This window comes from Pleurodeles waltl, chromosome 10, assembly GCF_031143425.1.
Source record: "Pleurodeles waltl isolate 20211129_DDA chromosome 10, aPleWal1.hap1.20221129, whole genome shotgun sequence".
Taxonomy (NCBI): Eukaryota; Metazoa; Chordata; class Amphibia; order Caudata; family Salamandridae; genus Pleurodeles; species Pleurodeles waltl.
Genome location: NC_090449.1, coordinates 77,227,703 through 77,243,161, shown reverse-complemented (window position 1 = coordinate 77,243,161; position 15,459 = coordinate 77,227,703). Strand labels below are relative to the sequence as shown.

The following is a 15,459-nucleotide window of genomic DNA, read 5'->3' as shown; positions in this document are numbered from 1 at the left end:
ATATTTGGAGTCTTCTGCCTGCATCGGGTCTGTTGGCTTCTATAGCTGTACTGCCACTGCCTCTTCCTTCTGCCCTCAGGGGTCTGTTATATTGCCACATCCTCTCTTGCCTGTCCTACATGCCTGGTTGTTTGCCCTTGCCCCCTTTCCCTTGCCCTCCATGGTCCAATGTGCTGCCACTGCCCCTCCCACCAGTCTAGCACGGTCATCCTGTTGCCTCTGCACCCTCCTCCCTGCCCTCAGCTATATGATTCCATGTCCCTGACCTCTGCCTCCCCCTAGTATACTAGAGAACAACTAGATTGCGACCATTCTATATTTATAATAAAAGTGTGGCTTGCCTGACCTAATGTTGATGTAATCAAAAGTGTAATACATAATGCATTTCCTTTAAAAATTATAAAAATAAGAGGGTCTTATTACCATAGAAATTATGGTTAGTGCTCTAAAAAAACTAAAAGGAGGACATATTTTCTGAGTTCTCAAACGGTGACAAAGCACTTTTTAAATATTTGCTATCTTTGTTTTTTTATCCGCTTGATTATTTGTTAGGGGAGAGGGTGTGGCGTTAACGGCCAGAGATTTTACAACTGGGGAACCATGTGCGAGTTTCGGCATCAACTCGACATCCTGTTATTCTGGGCAAATCACTTAATCTCCCCATGCCTAAAACCAAAATGAATGTATCCTTGTGTAATGTGACCTCATGTAAAGCAGGCCAATACCTGCAGGTCAAGTCTTTGCTTTATAAAACTTCAAAAAAACAGAAGAATAGATTGTTTTGCACACTTCGGCCATATGGCTATACCTGGGCTACATTTGTGTGATATTTGTGCTACATTTGGGCTCTTTTTTTTCCTCTTGTGGCCCTCTTGGGAGACTTATTTGTGATGGAGCTCCCTAATTTCTTAATTTACTGCAGTATCTTTAGAAGAAAATGCTGCCTTTTTTTCACTTCGATTCCATCACAATGGCATTCAGATGTGCCACACTTAAATTCAGATTGCATAAATTCAGAATGTTCATGCTCTTGTTTCTCATTAGAATACCGTAGTAAAGCTGCTGATCACCAGGGAGTTATCTGGTAGTCTGCTGCTGGTGTTGTAAGTGCATGTTTCAGTCTACAGGTCAGAATGTTTTAATGAAATAGAAGAGTGTTGTAAATAATCTGTCATCAGACATGTTGCAGAGTTATAAAGATAAAAGCATTAATGATAACAACGGCTCAGAGCGGACTCTTCCCAGCTGGCAAACAAACTGTCCAACCTAGAAAGTCCACTTTGCAATTCAATGTAAAATTCTACAACTGCAGAATTATACTACAGTGGAGGAAGATATTTGAGAACTCACTTAAAACATGTCCTAATGTTTCTTTCTACAGCACAAGCCATAATTTCTGTAACAAAATGTACCCCCTCATTTGTTTCTTTCTAAATTAAATGTTTTGAGTTTTACCAGCTTGATTTATTCAAGATGCCTCAGGTGTGCCACACTTTTGTCGTATGTAAGATTGTTAGCACTCTAGTTGTTCTTGAGAACAATCTGGGAGGCTGCAGTAGAACACAAGGGAATACATTGACAGACTGCTCCTGTTGGAAGTACATGTTTTACTGATAATATCAGACTTCATTCTCATTTGGCTGAGAAAGATAGTGAATATCAGACTTCATTCTCATTTGGCTGAGAAAGATAGTGTGAATTTACAGAAATTATGCTCTTATTTTATCTTCTGGAGCACCTTCCACAATCTCTGTGGAAAATCATGAGAAAACAGTTTTCTCTCAAACTTGATTCATGAAATCCGAGCACAAGGCTTTTTCACCAGGTAAAATGGCCTTAGAACACACCACAATTCCTAAAATTAGTATGGTACCATCAACAAAGGATTTATATTGTAACTAAAATCTGTTATCACCCTTCACACGTTCTCCTTTTTGTGACCCTCAAAACCTGCCATTTACTACAATGCATTTCAATGCGGTCAGTGTCCCAGAGTCCTGTAACAGCTGCCACAGCATGTTACACATAAATAGATCTGTGCTTAGATTCTACCCAGATATCTGTTTCTTTTTTCTTTAATTGCTCGAAAACTACTGAATGGATTTACACCAAATAACAAAAAGGACTCTTTCTGGTCCAAGAGCTAACTTTCTGCCAAATTTGGTGTAATTCCATCCAGTGTTTGGGGCGCATTCGCTGTTCAAAATCCCTATTGAAAAATGAATGGGGAAAAAGCATTTTGGGACACCCACTTTTTCTCTGCCCACACTTGGCACATCACCCCAAAACTTTCCAGACAGACACTGAAGTCAGTGTCATATTTTCTTGGAAAATTTTGTGAATAGGCCACAAAAAATCTTCTCACCCACTTGCTATGACGAGTCATATTTAATCAGGTCAAGCTATTTTTAGGACCTACTCGCCCCTTCTGGCGAGTTGACAAAGAACAGGTGTTCTGTTCAGTCAGAGAGTGAAAAAGTTACCTTTACATCTTGGTCTGATTACATTGGTCTGTATTGAGAGACAGAAGTCACACGTCCGTTTGTCTTTTCCATTCCGACTACAGAGTTCCAGGATTTTGTAAGGTGACCTGTCTGACCTGCTGTAAAAAGAGTGAAATGAAACGCTGTGTGTTTTTTTTTTTTTTTTTTCTTACCTCACAACATTTAAATAACTAAGTCAACGGTACAAACATTTCAAAATACATATCAGTAGCTGTGAAAGACCGTTTTTTTATTTAGTGTGATAAAAAAAAAAAAAATATTAGTATGAAAACAAATAAGAACACTTTACTTAGTGATCTGCAAATGAGAAATATGTTTCCTGAAACTCAGTTTTCCCAGATTATTAATACACTATATAGTTTTATCAGTAAAGGTGCAAGTTAGTGGGAAGGTTTTTGGACATTTCTTGTAAATGTATTGTCTGTAAATGTCAGCGTGCTCCCACATCATGCTTTAGTAATGCATTTATTACATTTAAACATAAATATAAACTGGGAAGTACTTCTGCCCTGATGGCAATGCTATTAGTAAACTAAGACAAGTCATTGTTCATGTGTACCGTATATGTGGGCTATTATACATGGAGCAAACGTTTAGTCTACTTAATCAAACAAAATAGTTTTTTTGAACAGCAGATTTGCAAAACTCATAGTTGAAGGTGCACTCATATGTGGTAATGAAGGAAAAGGTGACTGTAAAATAAAATATTTTCCTGGTATCACATAGTTTGATACCCATTTACGGTTCAAGTACATTGCAGTTAGGTCGAGTAGATTATTGAAGATACTTGACCTGCAGGTCTAGTAACAGTTTTATGATTTTCCAAGGCCTGGTGAAGATTCTTTAAACGGCAGCAAAGTTATTAGCAAAACAAAAAATGCTTTTCTATACAAACTAGGTCCTAACTATAACTACTTAGGGGTGGAGGGAGAGGGGGAGAGGAGAGAGAGAACAACTATGGCACACCCTTCGTGTTTCTGCGTACAATACCTTGTTCACTGGTAATATATATAAAACATATTACTTTTTTAAAACCAAAAAAACTATACTGGTGTCAGTTACATATAACTGGTGAATTTCAGTGCTTTTCGGTTTTAAAATGGTAGGGTTTTTTTCAGTGAACTTCTAAGGACTTCATTTTTTTAAAATCCTAAGTTAAAGTGTGGTGGGACCTGCAGGTAATGCCTTGGGAGGCGTTGTGAGAAGTGCTTAATTTGGGCCCACCGAGGCGGTGGTCCTGAGGGCATAAAACAAAGCGTATTTGCCCCCCTCCACAAACTGCAGTCCACCCCATCAATGCCACCCAATGCACTACTGCTCCTTCGACCCCACAACCACCTGCCCAAAAGTAAGTTGGGTTTTAGGGGGGCCCTAATCGTCACTCCCAAACCTGAGGCTGGCCCTCCTACCCCATTGTCACCAAACAAAAATTGGGGCTGGCAATGGGGCCCAATTCTTTCTCTCCGTCCTCACCACCGCCACACAAAACACTATCCCTCATGCTGCCACCCTACACCCAAAACACTTCTGTAAGAAATTGAAGTTTCATTTGAAAGGGATAAGTGCCCACCTCAAATAATATTCACATCCTTGTCAAGGTGAACCACTAAAGTAACTAATTAACCCGCAGCTCAACCTGCTGGTTGCTGCGGTACAGAACAGACAGGTTAAACCTGAGGGCAGTGTGTAACTGTAGCAAAATAAATTGCTGCCAAAATAACCAAACGTTTTGATTTTTGTGTGCCTAAATTCCCATTTTTTTGCTGCAAAATTTGTAATCTGTGTTGCACTATCTTGGGTGGTATGTTGTAATGTGGTCCAGTCAATAAGTGGCCCTGATGTTGTGGTTGCACTATACTGAGATGCTGAAGATGCTAAATATGCTGAATGTTCTGCTGCGATGAACTGAAAATCCCTGGTGCCACCCTTGCGTCCACGAGTTTCAAAGGTAATCTATAGCCTCAGGTTTTGGTCTAAAACGGTGTGGTTGGGGGGGTATTTGGTGAAGTCCAATGCAGATCCATACGCCACTTGTCAACTGGACTTCTGATTACAGCTGTGTTCAGTTGTGGCTCTTAGGTAAGTTTCACTTTCTTGGTGGACCACCGGAGTTCTGCTTAGACCACAGGTCCTTTGGGTTTGGGGACACGTTAGGCAGGTCATGACTCTGGTCCTGATTTAGAGTTTGGCGGATATCCTGTCCGCCATTCTGCAAGTTCCATAGGCTATAACGGAATTGTAATACAGCAGATGGGATATCTGTTATGTTTGTGCCAGAGTAACCCTCTCCGCCAAATTCTAAATCAGGCCCTCTGTCACCCAGTAGGTGCTTTAACATCTAGCAGCCGGTAGGGGTTCCTGGGCAGCTGGACGCTCAAGAGTTCAGGCTTCCTTCAGATATTTTGTACCTGGTGCTCAACAAGGGGATAGCCAAGTAGCCCTTGGAGTCACTTCTTTTTTCCATCCTGGCACCAGTGGAGCTCTTCTCCACGGGTGGGTGCAGCAGGAGCAGTCCTCATTGCAGGTCACTTGAGTACAGCAAATGAAGTCCAAAGTTTGGTGCTGCCTCTCTTTGCAGGGTCCAGGGAGCAGCAGGGCAGTCCTCCTGTCCTCTTTATATTCTAGGAGTGACCTGAGGATTGTGGTCTTGGGTTCCACTTGTATGCTGTCTACTTACTTCAGGAAGGGGAGGACTCCCAAGCCAATGGGGCAATAGTTACCACAAGACAGCCCTTCCCATTTTACATCACTTTTTTGGGATTTGGCCACCAAAGGATACCTCTCTACCTGAATCCAAGATGGCATAAGAATTCTTCCCTTGTAAGCTGCCCTGGATGCACCCGTTGGGTGTACCCAGGTTAATGAGCCACTTTACCTGGGAAACTGGTTCTGCAAGATGTTTTCCCTCTCTGGAGTAGATACTAGCCTGTTTCTTACAGAGCAGAGCAGGCATGCAAATGTGTAATTGCCATTTGCTTCACTGTGGCGGTAACAACTTTGAAGTAGGGCCATCCTGTGGTCATCTAGCTGGAGGAGCTCACACCTCCTCCTTTCATTAATTCTTTTTGCTCCCTGTGCCGGGAGTGCAGGGCCCAGTGCACTAAAGAGTAATTAAAGCAGAAGCGTCAGTCCAAAAACCTGGGGTCGGGGTTGATCTTACAAAAAGAGGTATTTTCCTACAGATACTAAAGCTTGGATTCTCTCATCTTTCCTCACAAAGATTACATTATCATTTATATCTGTAATTTGCTCGTTTTCCATATGTTCACCTTTCGTCCTCTCCATCTTTAGTGGATAATATTCTTCCTCTTTCAGCCAATTACTTTGTCTCATTATATTTTCACTCTCCTCTTTCCCCTTTCTTGATTTTACTTCCATCTTCAACTTCACCACTTTCTCTAGATTGTATTGTGTTCCTGTTAGTTAACTGGATTTTGGTCCCATATCTATTGATTCTGGTATCTCTTTCCTATATGTTCTGTTTGGTCCATACCCCATGGTGCTAACTTGTATCTTCGATGCATCGTATAAAGTGCTTTAAAGGTTCAGAATTCCTTCCGTACCCTACAGTGTGCACCTCACACTCTTGTCAGTGCCCCCATTTCCCATAAAGATCAATAACTTTTGCAGGTGACTTCACTGATCATTGTTTATATTGTACCCAGCTCCTATTTGCACTTATTTTATGTGTAACCATGCCCTTGTCTCATACTAATTTGTGTAAGGAATTCTGCTTTGCTTTGGAAAAAGCTAATTGTAAATGAGATAAAATGCAAAGGTGATGAGTGGAGTAGTCAGCTTGAGATCAACTGTCTTCTGTAATTTCCTTCATATAGTTGCTGAATGTTTAGTTCTGAGAACACTAAATTCCAGTTAGTGACTACATATCTAGAGCTCGTCCTAGGCATGTCCTCTTCTGTAAAGATCGGGCATATAATCAATATGGTTGACAGAAACTACCACATACATTTTCCAGCTTTATTAGTCCAAATGCGCAGAAGAAACGTTTGTCATTCATGAAGCCCTGGTTGCTTAGCCACATCATGAATAAACCAATAGCTCCACTTTCTGGATCAAATTAGCAGTTAATGCTCTAGTAGAACTTTTCAGGAAAGAGGATATATACACTGCCAGTCTATCCTCCCACACAAGATACACTGCATGCCTCGTTCCCTATTAGCAACCTGACTCTCCATTCATAGATCTGTTAAGATAGATAATGAGGCAGTCAATATGTTTGTTGAGAAATTAAAAATAGAATTTAGGCTTGAAGACTACCATTGTTCTGATAATTGATACATTGCCTCTCTCACATATAGGGAGCACGGAGGCAACCGATAGTTACTTCTCTGGCATATAGATACTTTAAACTTTGAGGTTCTTCGAAAGAGGTAGTGACTGGATTACACAACACAGTAATGACAGAATTATTCTCAAGCCCTACCTTATGAAGCACCCAAGAGAAATTGCAAACTAACCTCACAATGCATAAACAGAAGAAGAATGATCCTTCTAACCAAAAAGCCATGGCCAAGGACTATGTGAGTCCTGATAAAAATTCACAAGGTATGATATACTAGACAACTTGTTTTGGATGCCAGCATGTATGGTTAGCTCTGATTGAAGCCATGACTCCATATGCTGGACATGTGGACAGGAAGGGTGTGCACTTTTACATATTTCCTGAGAATGTCCTACTATTACAACTTCCTGTGCAAAGGTTTTATAAACATTAGTTCCACATACCCTCTTGGTCATTCATGAAACTGCCGTTGCTACACAAGCTTTCTGATATGTCGGATACACACACCTCCTGGCAAAGGTGGATTGCCACCTCACTGGCAGTGGCTAAAGTCTGTATCTTAAGTAATTGGAAATTTAGAGTTCCTCTCACATGAGGAATGTCTAAGAAAAGTCTTTTAACTAACCCTGTATGAGAGAGTGATATACAAAGTGCAAGACACTTTGGAAATTCTTAACAAAATATGGGCTCCCTTACTTGATGGCAAGTACAATTCTGGGAACTAGACATATTGTTGAATACAATTGTGTTTTTTGGGGTGTGGGGGGTGCATAGTGATATCCAACAATATCCCCTATTGAGGTAATGGAATAGAGCTATATCATTCACAAATACATTTATTCTCTTACTACCAAAATCCAAAATACTTGAGAAATAGGATCTTTAATCACTCCCCACGGTTCCCATACTAGAGTTTATCTTAAGGAGCACATTTTATTTGAATAACATCACCATTGGATACATTTATTAATCTAGGTTATTGATGGAGATTGTATACTGACTACATTTACATAATCTTTTGCGTTTATAATTACACAAATTATCATTATTTCTATGATGAGAATTTGTCTCTCAAAATGTTAATAGAAAAAATATAACAAAAAAGTCCTGTTAGCTTACAAAGTCCTGAATCCCTTTAGTTAACTGACAACACCAATTCAGGTGCTTCCCACTACCCACGTAACCAAAGGTAGCTGCTTAGAGGTGGTGTCAGTAGGGTGGAGGGGCATATATACATATATAGGTGTGTTGGTGTCTTTTAACAGATCTTCATGAAATTCTCCTAAAAAAGTGTGCCGGTGATTCTTGTTGCGCACACACAGTTTCGGGGTGATCCGTCAAGCGGGGGCTGAGAAAAAGGGGGAGGTCAATAATATTGTGTTTCCCATGTTAATTCCCATAGGACGTTTAGACACGACTACAGCCTGAACCACTGGACGGAAGTACACCAAGGTTGGCAGAAAGCCAACTTTCGGTATGCAGATTATGCTTTCGCTTATTTGGTGTAAATTTGTTCAGTAGTTTTGAGATATTAAAGGAAAAACAAATGTGTATATCTCTGGCCCCAACAACTTCGCAAAGATTAAGAGTTTGTGCACGGCAAATGCAGAGCTCTGATTGGCTGCAAACACTTCAAACCCGGAAGTGTTGGCAGCCATCTTGGGACTCGGTTTCAACCGAGTCCCCCTACAAAATGTGGAAAAAAAGGAAAAGGGGCCAGGGTAGGGTCACCCTGACTCCTTAGCTCTGGTAATGGGGTCTTAGAGGCCCGCCCCTCCCTCCGGGGGCTAAAAAGCATTTTTTTATTTTCTTTCTTTAAAAAAAAAAAAAAAAAGCTTGCATTTGTTTCTATGAGGCCCCCGGGTGGGCCAGGTCCTGGGGGAAATTACTTTTTAATGCAGGGGTGGGGCTCCGGCACCCCTCAGACCCAGGGGACTACCACCTTTCTGGGGCATTTCTTAAATTGGGTGTGTGGGGGGGGGGGAGGGCCACACAGCCACTCACTCTTGCTCTGGTGACCCCCACTTTCCTGGGGCAAATGTTTGGCCCCCTGTGGCCCCAGGGACTAGCACCACCCAGGGGCTATGTTTGAGCAGGGCTACGTGGCCCCCTCAAGGAGTTACTGATGGCCCTGGGGACCGCCACCCCCAGCTATGTCTCAGGGTGACCATCCACAGAACATAGCTGTTTGCTGTGGCTTGGCTGCTTGCAGCAAGCCAGAGCTGTCTTTATCAGCTAAAGCAGCTCCCTCTCTATGACAGCAATGTGTCCCAGGTCACATGGCCGGACGATGGCCCCTCCACCCCCAAAAAATAATTAGGGCGGTTTCTGGGAATGTGGTGTCCCCGGGGCCGAGATAGGCCTGGGAAGGGTGGGGGGGGGGGGGCACACAGCCCCTGCCCAAAAAAATAATTAGGCCATGTCCCAGGGGATTGGGTCCCAGGGGCCGAGATGAGCCTGGGGGGGGAGGACCATGCAGCATTTGCCTAGGTCAGTAGTTGTGATCACTTTTACAACTGAAAGGCTTGGGGAAGTTCGAATAGGGTCTTATTTCATGTTATCAACATGGTTGCACCGTGGTTTTGAAGCTGGTGTTTTTTAAAACACATTTAAATGTATGGGTAAATTGGATATCGTAACCAGGAAATTTTTTTTTGCTTATTGTCTTTTATGGATCTTTTGTCTTAGGCATCCTGCGGATTTGGGAAGCTGATACCGGTCGATGCGTATATACTCAGACTGTACTGCATACTCCCCAAGAGACGGAGGATGAGGCTGGCATCCACAGTTTGGTCTTCTGCACGTTGATGCCCACTCAGCAGATGATCGCAACGGTGAATGTGGAGCACAACATCATTCTGTATGACTTACAGACCCTCCAGCCCAGAAAGCAGGTGGGTGCTATGTACGTAGCGATTGGTGGAAGCAGGATATCTGCCTCTTTAATTGCAATTTCTACATTAGTAGAAACCCATGAATTGAAGTATCTGTGGTTTTAGGTCTGTCTCCCTCATACAAAGAGAGGCAGCAGGAGTAGAATGTCTTTGGTTATTACTTGCATTCAGTCTGACATTAAGTAAATAACACTGGCTCTCAACACCTTAAGAAACTCCACAAACTGTTTACTTCTTTTCATTAGTTTGCAGGTTACAACGACGAAGTTCTGGATGTGAAGTTCCTAGGCCCTTCAGACTCCCATATTGTGGTGGCTACAAACAGTTCTCAGCTAAAAGTGTTTGAGATCTCCACGTCTAACTGCCAGATCTTGTACGGACATACAGGTAAGACCACATCACTACTCTGAATCTGCAGGTGAGCTGATGGAATGATAGCTGATCATGTTTGAGCTTCAGGTTAACATGGCAACATGGTGCTGAATATCCTGGATGAGCACTTTGTCCTCCAAAGTAAGAACCAGAAGGTCAAATGTCCGGAAGGCTCAAACATAGGAGCAAAAACACCCGGTTAACACATGATGTGTCATTAATTTAAGTTTACAGTTGAGCTGTGGAAATGTTTGCAGGTCACGTATGATATACTTCCTTGTTGGATTGATGAAGAATGAACACTGGGCTTACAGAGTAAAAAGTTACCAAAATCCCAGTTAAATGCATGTACATTGTGCTAGACCTAAAGTAAGTGTGTGATCTTGAATGGTGTATGGGAACAAACGGACAGAGGTCAGTTTTGTATGCTTCAGGTTTACATACAGGATTAGGGCTTTGTGCGTGTAAAATGTGAACCTAACTCCTAACTATAATGCCCCTCTAACCTTAGTTTTTTGGTTGTTTTTTTTTTTTTTTTTAATTTCTGAGGTTTTTTAAAATTTATTTCCTAACTGTAACGTCCCTGTAACCTGTATTTTTTCGAATCAATTTCTGTGGGTTTTTTTTTTTTACGTACCCTAATATTTAATTACAAACGTTAATCCAACCTCTGCTGCACATGGCCTTTGGCAAGAGTTGGCCACAGGGCATGGCCTGTGGCCAGGCCCTGCAGTTAGCTCCCCCACAACCCCACGCCATGCATGACGTTCAGCCGTGTGTGGTGGGGGTTGGCCACAGGGCCTGACCAACAGCCCACCTCTTAAAAGCAGTCCACACGGGTGGTGGGCACGCAGGCACCCCCTAACCTCCCCCCCCACCCCATGCGGACAGTTTTAGCCCTGGGGCCCCATCCCCCTTAGCCTGCCACCTTTTAAGGGGATGGGGCCACATCCCCAGGGCCTGCCCAGCATTTAAAGGAATGAGGGGTACATGCAGTCCCCCTCCCCGGGCCAGCATTGTCCCTGGGGACCCCATCCCCCTGGGCCTCTCTTTAAATGTTGGGTGCCCACCCAGGTCACCCATTTCCTCCTTGTTGGTGGCCACAGGAGGAGCCCTAATGTTGTTCCTGCAAGGAGGCAGTGGATGGGGCTAGGCCGGAAATAATGGGTAGCATGTGGGAGTGGCAATGAGGGAAAATAGCAAAGAGAAAGCAGTGAAAACGAGGGAAAAGCAAAGAGAAGGGAAACGCAAAAACTGGAGAAAAAGCATGGAGAAAGCAGTGAAATTGGGGGAAAAGCAAGGGGAAGGAACACAAAACAGGGTAAAAAGCAAGGAGAAAGTGAAAACAAGGAAAAAGCAAGGAGGAGAAACACAAAAACGTGGGAAAGCAAGGAGAAAGCAGTGAAAATGAGGGAACGTCAAGGGGAAGGCACACAAAAAATGAGGGAAAAAGCAAGGAGAAAACAGTGAAAATGAGGGAAAAGAAAGGAGAATGCGCACAAAAACTGAGAGGAAAAAAAACAAGGAGAAAGCAGTGAAAATGAGGGAGGCCCACTTTGGGGCTGCTGTATGAACAAGCGTGGGACACCGTCCTTTTTAAAAAAAAAAATTTTGCTTGGATTAGCGGGTCCTCAAATTCTTACAATAAATAAATCAATTAAAAAATGTTTTACCCCGGCTGGGTCCCTGTAAATACCCACCACCAGGTCTAGGGGATCAGGGTATTCTGACCCTGCCCCCTTATTGGGTTGTTAGCCTTTTTGCTTGGGACTCGGTTGAGTCGGATTCTCAAAATGGTTGCAACACTTCCGGTTGAAGTATTGGAAGCCAATCGGAACTCTGACTGAGATGTGTCGGGTCCGCGTCCCTAATTATACAAATGTCTTTTTCCTTAAAACCTCCAAAACTACTGAACCGATTTATACCAAATCACAAAAAGACATCTTTGGGATCTAGCTTTCTGCCAAATTTGATGTAATTCCGTTCAACGGTTTGAGCTGTAGTCATGTCTAAAATCCCCATGGGAAATTGCATAGGAAAACGTGTTTTGGGACCGCCCATTTTTTTCTCGGCCCTTCCCTTGACCCATCACCCCGAAACTGTCCAGACAGCACCTGAACTGACCAGAACACTAGTTTTCCAACTTTCGTGAAGATTTGTCAAATTGCACCAAAGTTATTAACAAAACAAAGCACTTTTCCTATGGTCACCAATAGATAGTTGTAGTTAGGACCATGGTTCCATTGAAAAAGCGCTTTTTGAGAAAGATGGAGGGGGTAAAAAAAAAATCCCCGATCGGGATCTTAGGTACGACTACAGCCCGAACCGCTGGACGGAGTTAAACCAGATTTGGCAGAAAGGTAGCTCTTGGTCCAGAAAGAGTGCTTTTGTTATTTGGTGTAAACCCGTTCAGTAGTTTTTAGTAGTTTTTGAGGTATTAAAAGAAAAAGAAATATAGCTATCTAGATGTGCAAAGGATTTGCAAATAATAACAAGCTTGTGCAGGGAAATACAGAGCTCTCATTGGCTGTCAACACTTCACCTGTGAAGTGTTGACCGTCATCTTGGGACTTGGATTCAGCTGAGTCCCAGAAAAAAAAGACAAAACACTGAAAAAGGGCCAGGGTAGGGACACCCTGACTCCTTAGCTCAGGTCCCAGAGCTACCCCTTGAGCCAAAATTTTTTTTTTTTTTTGTTGTTACATTTTTGCCTTGAGTCACAGCAGATCCTGTGAAAATGTGAAAGAAAAAAAAGTGAGTTTTCACAAAGCCCCTGGGTGGGTAAGGTCCCGCGGACATCCAAAAAGGAGGGGATTACAAGGGACCCCCATCCCCATCCCCCTCCACCGTTCCTCCCTGAGCTTCTGTTATCCTCAGGAACCGCCATCTACCCAGGGCCATCAGAAAGAGTAATTCGGGGGCTACCCCCCTCCCCGGAGACCACCACCGCCACAGGGCAAAATAATGTTTTAATATGGGGGAGGACCTATAGCCTCCTTCAGATCCCCGGTGACTGCCACTTCCCTGGGGCAATTATTGAGTTCTATGCGGGGGCTGCGCAGCCCCCCCGCATCCCTGGGGACCACCACCTCCCCGGGGCAAAGTTTAAATTGTATGCGGGGGCACGTGGCCCTCCCACTGCCCTGGCAACCACCAATCCCCAGGGCAAAATAGAATTAAATGCAGGGGGTTGCCAGCCAATATGCGTGCAAGGAAACAGATCAAAACATTGCTCCTGCAAGCAGGGAGCTGTCATTTAAAGCAGCTCCCTGTTTGCAGGAGCAATGCCGGCTCCCACAGGACGCGGGGAGACGGCTAGAACTGCGGGAGCCTTGAGGCTCCCCCGCAGGGCTGTCACTGTCTCTCACTCTTCCATCCCATAAAGGAATGGAAGAGAGAGAGAGAGAGAGAGATTGTTATTGCAATGGTCTCTCCACACAAAGACTTGAAAGCGCCATGCTAGCAAGATTTTTGATTCGAATGTTATAGTTACTTTTTAATACACAGCAGCACAGAGTCACTTCTGGCCTACTGGTAAATATCTTTGACTGTCACTCAGTAGGTTAAAGGTTCAAGGCCTGGTATCTCATGCAGCGTGTCTGTTTATTTTCAAGTGCTTAGACTGTTGAACATTTCTAGTAATGGAACATTGAAGTCTATTTTCCCATCAAAATCTGTGGGTTTAATACCATAGTTAAGTCTAGACAAAGCCCAGTAATAAGTCGCATCTAGCCCAGTGGTTAAGGTCTCGGGCCCTCACACTGAAGGTTGATGGTTCCTGTCTAGGTGAGTGTAGGAAGTTGGCTCTGTATGTGCTATTTCAAAGTAAGAAATAGCATGCACAGAGTCCAAGGGTTCCCCTTAGAGGTAAGATAGTGGCAAAAAGAGATAATACTAATGCTCTATTTTGTGGTAGTGTGGTCGAGCAGTAGGCTTATCCAAGGAGTAGTGTTAAGCATTTGTTGTACATACACATAGACAATAAATGAGGTACACACACTCAGAGACAAATCCAGCCAATAGGTTTTTGTATAGAAAAATATCTTTTCTTAGTTTATTTTAAGAACCACAGGTTCAAATTCTACATGTAATATCTCATTCGAAAGGTATTGCAGGTAAGTACTTTAGGAACTTCAAATCATCAAAATTGCATGTATACTTTTCAAGTTATTCACAAATAGCTGTTTTAAAAGTGGACACAGTGCAATTTTCACAGTTCCTAGGGGGAGGTAAGTATTTGTTAGGTTAACCAGGTAAGTAAGACACTTACAGGGCTTAGTTCTTGGTCCAAGGTAGCCCACCGTTGGGGGTTCAGAGCAACCCCAAAGTCACCACACCAGCAGCCCAGGGCCGGTCAGGTGCAGAGTTCAAAGTGGTGCCCAAAACGCATAGGCTAGAATGGAGAGAAGGGGGTGCCCCGGTTCCGGTCTGCTTGCAGGTAAGTACCCGCGTCTTCGGAGGGCAGACCAGGGGGGTTTTGTAGGGCACCGGGGGGGACACAAACCCACACAGAAATTTCACCCTCAGCGGCGCGGGGGCGGCCGGGTGCAGTGTAGAAACAAGCGTCGGGTTCGCAATGTTAGTCTATGAGAGATCTCGGGATCTCTTCAGCGCTGCAGGCAGGCAAGGGGGGGGGTTCCTCGGGGAAACCTCCACTTGGGCAAGGGAGAGGGACTCCTGGGGGTCACTTCTCCAGTGAAAGTCCGGTCCTTCAGGTCCTGGGGGCTGCGGGTGTAGGGTCTCTCCCAGGCGTCGGGACTTTGGATTCAAAGAGTCGCGGTCAGGGGAAGCCTCGGGATTCCCTCTGCAGGCGGCGCTGTGGGGGCTCAGGGGGGACAGGTTTTGGTACTCACAGTATCAGAGTAGTCCTGGGGTCCCTCCTGAGGTGTTGGATCTCCACCAGCCGAGTCGGGGTCGCCGGGTGCAGTGTTGCAAGTCTCACGCTTCTTGCGGGGAGCTTGCAGGGATCTTTCAAGGCTGCTGGAAACAAAGTTGCAGCCTTTCTTGGAGCAGGTCCGCTGTCCTCGGGAGTTTCTTGTCTTTTCGAAGCAGGGGCAGTCCTCAGAGGATGTCGAGGTCGCTGGTCCCTTTGGAAGGCGTCGCTGGAGCAGGATCTTTGGAAGGCAGGAGACAGGCCGGTGAGTTTCTGGAGCCAAGGCAGTTGTCGTCTTCTGGTCTTCCGCTGCAGGGGTTTTCAGCTGGGCAGTCCTTCTTCTTGTAGTTGCAGGAATCTAATTTTCTAGGGTTCAGGGTAGCCCTTAAATACTAAATTTAAGGGCGTGTTTAGGTCTGGGGGGTTAGTAGCCAATGGCTACTAGCCCTGAGGGTGGGTACACCCTTTTTGTGCCTCCTCCCAAGGGGAGGGGGTCACAATCCTAACCCTATT

At 44.2% G+C, this 15,459-nt stretch overlaps 1 protein-coding gene across 1 annotated transcript in view; it reads left to right on the top strand.

The window, feature by feature from the left end:
• Positions 1-15,459, top strand: part of TBL3 (transducin beta like 3) — a 192,600-nt gene that overhangs the window by 112,590 nt on the left and 64,551 nt on the right. The window contains exons 10-11 of the mRNA XM_069209783.1: positions 9,496-9,701; positions 9,947-10,088. Of these exons, the coding sequence (XP_069065884.1) occupies positions 9,496-9,701; positions 9,947-10,088 (348 nt within the window). The remainder of the gene's footprint in view (positions 1-9,495; positions 9,702-9,946; positions 10,089-15,459) is intronic.